The sequence below is a fragment of the Egretta garzetta genome, unplaced genomic scaffold (genome assembly GCF_000687185.1).
Source record: "Egretta garzetta isolate BGI_Z169 unplaced genomic scaffold, ASM68718v1 scaffold136, whole genome shotgun sequence".
Classification (NCBI taxonomy): Eukaryota; Metazoa; Chordata; class Aves; order Pelecaniformes; family Ardeidae; genus Egretta; species Egretta garzetta.
In genome coordinates this window covers 350,403-359,829 of record NW_009260066.1, presented here as the reverse complement: position 1 = coordinate 359,829, position 9,427 = coordinate 350,403, and the positions used below count along the sequence as shown (strand labels likewise).

Here is a 9,427-nt window from a genome sequence, read left to right as displayed (position 1 = left end):
GATACAGGCCAGGGTGCCATTGGCCTTCTTGGCCATCTGGGCACACTGCTGGCTCATATTCAGCCGGCCGTCAACCAGTACCCCCAGGTCCTTTTCCACCAGGCAGCTTTCCAGCCACTCTTCGCCAAGCCTGTAGCGCTGCATGGGGTTGTTGTGACCCAAGTGCAGGGCCCGGCACTTGGCCTTGTTGAACCTCATACAGTTGGCCTTGGCCCATTAATCCAGCCTGTCCAGGTCTCTCTGCAGAGCCCTCCTCCCCTCAAGCAGATCAACACTACCACCCACTTGCACTTGAGCCAATGGTACCAGGCTGTGTACAAAGACACAACTAGTTTGTGCCAGGAAAGCACTAACTCTTGTGCTAAAATTAAGAAGCCCTGCTGAAACTACGCTGATACTCTAGAGAACTATTTTTGTGTCTGCACTCTCTGGTGCTCTCAATTCTAGAAACAGAACTTTGAGACACCCATTGTGGCTGATTCAGTTCAGAAGGACTTACTGGCTTAAGCTCTGCATCACACAAAAGCACCTAGGCTGCTTTTAGACTTGTGGTGCACAGTGAAGCAACAGAGCTGCATTTGCACGTTGCTGTGTCTAACACTTCTCTACAGTTTCTAGATCAGATCTGGCTTTTGCCCTGCTGGTTTGAAACATGAAGATTTACCTTGTAATTGCCTTCACTTGAGCATGTGTATATACACTCATACTCCAAAAAGTAAACATTAGAAAAGGGCAAATTCTCATTAAGTGCAAAAAGCAGTGGATTATGCAACAATAAACCCCTACGTTTACTGAATTAGGTAAATGCAAAGGATTAGATACCACCCTGCTATAGCAAGTAGAATCTTGCCTGTTATACAGGAACTTCTAAACAAATCCATGCAAGCACCTCCACAGGAGATTTTGTTAAAAATAGTGAAGGCTTTTTTGCTTTGGGGTTGGTTTTATTTTTTAAAAAACCAGCACCCCATATTGAATTTCCATGAACACACAACCAATGCCTATACTTAACCATGTAATAAATAGTAATCATTGATTAGGTCATGAAAATGCCTAAACATCTGTAATAACTGTTCACTAATTAATATTTGTATTTTCCTATTCATTACCACCAGACTAGCATCCCGAAGAACCTTTTGCCACTGTGTAACTTTCACAACCAGCCATAAATAAATTAGTCATGTTACTTACAAAGAATACATTGTATACACTGTTTCTTTACAGGACTTGTTTTACTCAAAGTAGTTATTGTTTAACATTTATGTTTCAGACTAAAAAGTACCCTGCAGAATGTGAGAACAGGATCCAGACTTCAAGTCACAGAGCTGTACTTTGGGGCTTTTGGTACCAACTGTAACAAGAGAAACAAAGACAGCTAAAAAAAAATACCCCAGCATTTGAGAAAACAACAACAAAATCTTAGCAATGACCAGAAAATACAAGAAAAATGTGAGCTGCTTAGCAGTTCATTTAGTCAGAGCAATGCATTCCATTAACAATGCATTCCATTAACATTTAGTCCAAGTAAATTTACCATGTAACAAACAAAATTTAGAAACTGGGGGTAAACAGGACAGTACTTATAGAACTTAAAAATTAAAAATATCTCCTCTTTAAATTTTTTTTCTGGCTAAACATAGTTAAAACTGTGTACATTTAAGCAACACACACATCCTATTTAAATAATTCACTATGTGTGGATCTAATAACTTTCACATGCTTACTTATGTAATGAAAGGTAACCTAATTATAGCTAGAAATTTTTAATCTAGAAGGAGAATTGATTTGATGCATTATTTCAGAAGAACAAATGTGATATTCTCATCAACATCATCTGACTATCGATAATATTTTATTTTACCAATGACCTTATGTCTTATGAGACTCAAATTATGTAAATTTGAGACAGGAGAGGGAAAAACCCCTACTGAGCATTACTTGCTTTTTACTTTAATCCCAAGATACATAGGGCATTTCTTAAAAACATATACATACCTGCTATTAAACAATGCTTTGTAGCAACTGGAGACATGTGATGGCTATAGATTGTTCCCTCAAAGCGAAATACCTCTGCAGGCTGATAAAAAAAAATTTAAATTAATCACAGTGCCAAGTATGTTATCAGAACGTAAACCCTCATTATTAAGTATTTTTCAAGTAACAGCTACAAGTGAGACTAATACAAATATTACTATTTACCTACTAAAATTAACTCTCCTGGTTAGAAACCAGATCACGCAAACACTGCAAACTAAGTCAGTCTGTTTCCAACACTATAACAACTATGGCAGAGCTCAGAGATGACCCAAAAGAAAGACCAAGAAAACTGGTTCATCATAAGCATGGATAGAAGTTATTTAAAAATTATCAAAAATTTAAAAAGCTAGCAAGAAAAAACAGCAAACAAGGTTATAAGATGGAGATAGAAAGTCAACACGAGGCACTTAGACTACTAATTTAGAAGGCCCTTGTCATTCACAAACATCACATACTACCTGCAATTCCTCAAAAAAAAAAACCAAAAACCAAACCAAACCACAAAACCAAAACTCAAAGCACCCACAAAATTATTAGTTCCCTTGTGAATATTAAAAATTAATAAGATATAACATCACCTTTAATAAGTACAATTACTTTCAGGTACAATTGATTTTGTTGTCTCATTCTAAAATACTGTATATAAAAAAACAACCTTAAAACGAAGTTGTCTGTGTTTTCAAGTATACCATTAGGCAGCAGAACTGGTCCACCAATAACCTTCATGTGAATACTGTGTCTCTTAAGTGATGCTCACAGAATTACCTCGAAAGTGAACTGACCTTGGCATTTAGAAAAAGATTTAGTAACCACAAACACAGCTTCACATCTCACAAAAAAAGAAGTCAAAATTTTTTCTCTATTGTGTCCCTAGGATGACAGACCTCTTATATTTTTAAGATTCTTTCACTGTGCATGAAACAACAATTCAAATAGCACCACTGTAAATCCATTAATACATGCATACTGGAAACAGGATAAACTGCACTCTGGAATTCATAGTTAAACAATTAGATGTGAGGATTAGTTAGTCAAAGTAACCTAAAATCCTACAGAATCTGTTTACTTTTGTTAAAGCCAGTTACACTGGTCAGCATTTTCTTAACGGTTTCTCTCATTCCCCACCATTTTTTTTTTAGAAGCTATGTTTGTAGTGTTTACAACAGCAGAATTTTGGACCTAATGACCCTGAATGCCAAGACCACCAGTCCTTCAAAAGCAGTACTTAGACTTTGGTTACCAAAAATAATGGTTGCTGTACACAACCATTACACTCAACAATCCCCAGGGATAAACTTCAGACCAGCCCTTGGTGGACAACTTTACACAGCATAAATTCAACTAGCTGTATTCTTGTTCACAGCAAAAGCAGAAAGGAATTGTCCCAAGGGTTCCAGGCCCTCATTCCAGGTTCTCACACAATTTAGACATTTAGGTCTTCAGAAACAGACAGGTACACACCAAGGTATGTGTGAATGCCAGAACCACGCCACCCTCTGCTGCACCCAGACTTCCAGCAACTGGATGGTTTTCATCCTTCTGGATGCTTGGCCCTGTAGAGCTCTGGGTGAACTGCAGATGTGGAATGAATAACATGTACACAGAGACACCTGCAAGAAATTCTCTCTTACTTGTAAAGTATTTGTATCCCATATTTTCAAGGTTTTATCAAATGAGCTGGATGTAAACATGCCAGTGTCATGAGGATACCACTGGACTGTCTCCACACTGAATCTATGTACATCAGGATGGCTCCTAAAATCAAGGAAAATATTCCAGTTGGTTAGAGACTTGATAATCATCTCGCAAATGTCTTGATATTCAATGACAAGTTAAAAACATAGTTTAATTTTTTTTTTTTAACTTGTACTGTAGTTTTCAAGAAGAACTAGTTGTTTCGGTGCCTTAATTTTCAATCAACCAATGTTAACTACTTCAAAGAGCCCTCATTTCTAGAAACTACAGATCATTTATTTTTCAAAATGTTATCTGTAGCGTACCTCAAGTTAAGACACTCAGTCAGAGACACTAGTATCTTTCGAAACTTCAATTCTAATGTTTAAAGATCTGATGTTTAAAGTGAGGGCCTAACATTACAAACCATTTACGCTTGTGGAATCCCACCATCTCAGAAATGGATCCACTGAAAGACACAGTCCCATATACAGTTCAAAAAATTCATCATTATTTCTAATAATTACAGCTACACAGCTATTGGAAATTTGTGTATACTGAAGTCAACCGATAGCAGTGGACTGAGTTACTGTGAATTAATTATTTTTACATTCAGAAATGAAAGAGGAAGAACAATATGAAACTTCCATATCAACAATTTTGTGCACTTATTCTACAGGGGGCTCAAGCTAAAATCCTTCAGTACCTGTAGTGCCAGGCAATCAAGCCTGACTCAGCATAAACTTACTCATGCAGAGGCATTTGTATGTATTGTGCAGAAGAATCTAAACTCATGGGACTAATTATCCTGGTATAATAAGTGCAAGTGCACAACACTGGACTGTTTTCAGCACTGTACCACAGCAATAAATTCTCCCACAATCCAGAGTGCCAAGGACTGAACTAAAAAACTCTGCAGGAATCACCTTTATCTGGCTAGGCTTCATAGTGGCCACATGCCTTTCAGCCTGGGTTCATATCTCAGGGCTGTATGTTACTCCCAGTTCATCCTATATGCAGTATTTTCCCCCATTACTCAGAATAGCCACCCCTTTTCCACCAAAGAAAAAAAACCAGAATTCTATGGATAGTAAAGTCACTGCCATACATTCTTCCTACAAATTTTTCAAGGAGAGGAGACTACCTTACGCACAAGCATCAGCTGTATATTACCTAGAAGCTGGTACTTGTTCGGTTATTCTCGAATGCCCTTTTTTGCCACAGGGAAGTGTGGATCAAACGAAACCACGTAAGGCTCTGTGTGCTGACTCCCAGTGGTGCAAGGAAAGTTCTTGGTTTTTTGCAATAGCGGCCCTACATTCTAGATGAGAAACACTGGGTAAATCACAGCCTAGGAATTATCTCCTCTGATGTTCTAAACTACTGGACCCTCAGCAGGCCCAGTTCAGAACCTATTCAGAAACAGCTTCAAAGGGCCTCTACCAAGAGCTTATTTGTTAAGCAACTTCAAGACCACAGCTGCAGCACCCTGCAAGCCTGGAACACAGGCAAAGTTTTGCAACATGCCATTATCATGTGCTTCAAAGACAGGAGCCAGATAGTCAGATGGGAAGTTTCTTACTGGTAATTATAAGTTCATTTATGATGTCAGGAATTCTGCATGAATAATATTCCAACATCTGAAGATATATCTGTAGCTAATTAGTATTTAAAACATACTTGGAAGCTACATGAATACTGGGAATAAGTGATTGAGGCAAAAAGCCTACTATTGTTACTTTAAGCAATAATAATAAGTCTATCATTTGGAACATTGTGTCACACAAAATCAGATTCTACTAGTATAATTTATGCCTGTACTCAACTGATAAGAAATAAGAGATGCATCTATGCAAATTAACATCTACTCAAGAAACAAGCTAGCAGCTAACTATGCTCCTAACCAGAATTTGCAAGTATGGAATATTTCTACTGACGTAACTGAAGTTAACGATGGCATGACTTTACAACAGATTTGACAGCTTTTATGTAATACATGTTCTCAGCATGTATTTCTTCAGTTTGCTGTATTTGTTTCAGAATTAACTTTGTCTTTGAGATTTGGTGACATATAGTCTTTACTTGTTCTTAATTACAACTTAAGTTGATTTTGTTCAGGAAGTCCCAGCCATCAACACTTAGCAAATGCAGCTTACTTGCAGTAGATTATGTTCCTACCCATTTGTTTTGATGCATGTGCTATTACCCTTTTTCTTTCTTGTGGTCCAAGATATGATTTAGGCCCTTTACTGTTACAAATCTGTTCTGTTCTTGTCAATCTTACTCATGAAGCTCTTAGACCTCAAGTAATTTGAAGACTGGGAAAAAATAAGGGGGAAATGAAGCTACTAATCTTTTACACAGTATGATATATCTTAATATGAGCCTCAGATGAAGTCCTAACCTACTAGATAACCTTACTATGTAAACCCAATGGAAAATAGCTTTTGCTGCAAGACTTAATGCCCATAACGGACAAACGTACACTGCCTGCAGGGAAAGCCTGACAAATCAATAAAGGCTTTGAGTCTTTATATAGATTACACATAGTATGGTAGTACCATGTTCTTCAGAAAACTATGTCCCATTTTTGTCAGCCACACAGCTGTCAAGAAGTTCTGTATTAATTACTTCTGTACCCAGTGAAAGCTGGGAGCAGGGAGAGGGGAAATAAAACCAACTACAAATCTGTATTAGATATTTTTCCAGACAGATGACTTATGCAAAGACTATTTTCCTTTTGCTTACACATATAATTATTCAGAGAGAGACATACATTATATGCAGTTGGGGGATACAAGGAGTATTTCTACAACTGTCTCAAAATTACTTTCTCATAGTTACTAGCATAGAGTCAGCAAATTTCAACATGAAAGAGTGAGAAAACTCACAGGTGAGGAACTGTGACCTGGAAGAGGGTTGGGATATCTTTTTGTCTTTTTTTCTAGTGTTAAAACATGAGATTGGAGTACTAACTCTGACTTTTTTGTGGGGTCTACACCAACACAAGCCTTTCTACTTTAGTTTGCATATAAGTACAATCAACACCCTCCATTTTAACTTTCGAACTGCCAAAGACCTACTCCAACAATATCAGAGTCATTGTACATATATTGTAACTGTTAGTGCAGACAAATCAAGAAAAAACCATTAGCTCCTGCTACTTAGTAAAATCACATAAATCCTCAAAGTTTCTTGCCTTTTTTTGCATTCCAATATGCATCATACTAGCCTTCAAAGATTTCTGGCACTATTTTATACAATCTTTTTATTCTACATATAAGAACACACATTAATTTGTGACTTTAATGGTAGTCACACAAGAGACATCAATATGAACTTTTAATAGTATTTTTGAGTACCTACCTTCCCACAGAACAAAGAGCTTTACATGTGTAACTTGGTTTTCTGCTCAAGTTTTCAAGGTCGTAAAGTACAATAACACCATCTGACCCACCGGATAACATGCTGAAAGTGTTAATAAAGCACACAAGTTATAACACTCAAGATCTCAATATGCTCAATACAATTGAGTGTTCAGCAAGAAAATAAATCCATAGTGCCAAAACACAGTGAAGTTTTCATATACATTTTACCAGCTGAAGTATATACTTACTATCTTCCCTCAACAGGCTCAATATCAAGGGTGTTGATACCAGTCTCATGTATTCTTTCCACATCTCTATCTGTATTTAATTCCAGACTTAGAACCCTTAAAACAACAGCAAAACAACAAAAAAGAAAAACAGAGATATGAACAACAGAACTCTAGAACGTTACTATGTAGCTCTGAACAGCTCAAATGATAGCTTTTCACTTCCCCAATCCACTTAACCCCAGTATTTTTTGCAAAACTGCAATTGCAGACATGATACAGGGTTAGAAATAAGTCCTGTGAAGTTGGCAGAACAAATATTTTATTCTTTATGTTGTTTGGAAGGTAAGAGAGAAATAAATATGTAAAATAGGCTCAAAGAAATAGCAAAACTGCATTTGGGGTCAACATGAAACAAAATACTGAATGTAATTTGAAAACACTATGCAAGAGAAACATTAAGAAGCAGTTGTTGTAGTCACAACAAATATTAGTTACTTTGAAGCTTCATCATGTACCATCCTTTCAAGCTTCATCCTACTTGGAACTACGGACACCTAGTGGACAGATTCATTTAGTTTAACAAATTACAGTATTTCCTTTAAGGAAGCACTGATTGTGTTATGTTTTCTGTAACAATAAGCAAAACCAATGCTATCCACATGATGAAGCTTCCCAGACAAACTCTTCTGAGCTGCAACTAGTATCTTGAACTACTTAGTAGTGACCTGTATCTTTAAATATGCTATTATTGCATAGTAAAAAAAAAAATTCTGCTTTCTTAAACCGTACTACCCGATATAAAATTAGCCTTACAAGATGAACCAGTGCTTCCTACAGCACTGTTTTGTAAAAACCACTATCAACAAAAACATGACTATGAAGATAACTGAAAAGCTGTAAGGCAGAGCGCCCCTACTCAGTGTCAGCTTGAGTGGCAAAAATCTTGATGTGAGAAGTTTAGGCTGTTACAGGCAGACCCCAACAGCATGTCTGTAGGCATGCTTCAGAAGCATCAACTCATTTAAGCTCTTTTAAAAGAGGATACAAAATTATGTTTCACAAGAGTTCACCTAGAATAAGAATTTGGACATAAACAAGGCACCCAGTTAAAAACTTTTGAGCTCAAGATGTAATTTTAGTGAAGGAATAAATCCCTCCAAGGAAACATTGTAAAACATATGACTTTAAAATGGAGTTATCAGTACAACCTATTGAAGACTACAGATTATTTCTTTTCAGAGTCAAAATTAAAATGTTTAGGAAAGGAAATGTTAGGTAGGTAGTCATCCAAGTAACATAAATTCTGCACACTGTGCTTCCATTCTTAACACTAGACAGGTGCTGAGGGCACAGAATGGACATAAACACGTTGTCAAAACACACACAGAAAGGAACTTCCTGAAGCACCAAAATTCATTTCGATTTTAAACAGACTCTTTTACAATGATACAGCCACAAAAACTGCATCATTGCATGGATAAATTGCCAACACGAATCCTTCCTGTTGATGGAGTTGTGCAAGCAGCTGGACTGAGGTTGGCTTTGTCGGATTTCTCTTGAAATACAGCTGTTAAACAGATTCTGTGATAACAAATATTACCACACTATAACCTTTAGCAGGAATTTTAATAAGCCTCTCTATGCAGTCACCGTTTTCCACAAAACCTGTCAGGAACCTAATAAAACCTCTGCATCTGTTGTTTCCTTTGCAACCTGCCAACAGGCCAAGTTTTGGAAAGAGGGAGGGCAAATTGATGCGGGCTCACAAGCATCACGTAAATCTTGCTTCTCTACAAAGCAGAGCAAATTGAAACATCTGCTGAAACCGTTACGATCGCAAGGGCAGTCACACTGAGGTACAGTTTACTGCCCTGTGCCTACCCTTACTCAGCCCACCCCAGGGCTGCTGGTCTTCACACACAAACAACAACAACAACAAACTAAACCAGGGTAGGTTTAGACTAGATCTAAGGAAGAAGTTCTTTACAATGAGGGTGGTAAAACACTGGAACAGGTTGCCCAGAGAGGTAGTGGAGGCCCCATTCCTGGGAACATTCAAGGCCAGGTTGGACGGGGCTCTGAGCAGCCTGATCTAGTTAGCAGTGTCCCTGCTCACTG

The 9,427-nt window shown here is 37.5% G+C and overlaps 1 protein-coding gene across 5 annotated transcripts in view; it reads right to left on the bottom strand.

Moving 5' to 3' along the window:
• ERCC8 (ERCC excision repair 8, CSA ubiquitin ligase complex subunit) overlaps positions 1-7,627 on the bottom strand; it is a 41,575-nt gene extending 33,948 nt beyond the window's left edge. For all 5 annotated transcript variants that reach the window (XR_004842322.1, XR_004842321.1, XR_004842324.1 and 2 more), the window contains exons 1-5: positions 7,328-7,627; positions 7,078-7,179; positions 3,669-3,792; positions 1,996-2,077; positions 1,283-1,351 (exon numbers count right to left, since the gene is read on the bottom strand). Coding sequence is in view for 1 of the 5 variants with exons in the window: in XM_009641131.2 (XP_009639426.1) it covers positions 1,283-1,351; positions 1,996-2,077; positions 3,669-3,792; positions 7,078-7,178 (376 nt within the window). In the remaining 4 variants the exon portion in view is untranslated. The remainder of the gene's footprint in view (positions 1-1,282; positions 1,352-1,995; positions 2,078-3,668; positions 3,793-7,077; positions 7,180-7,327) is intronic.
• Positions 7,628-9,427: the final 1,800 nt, after the last annotated feature.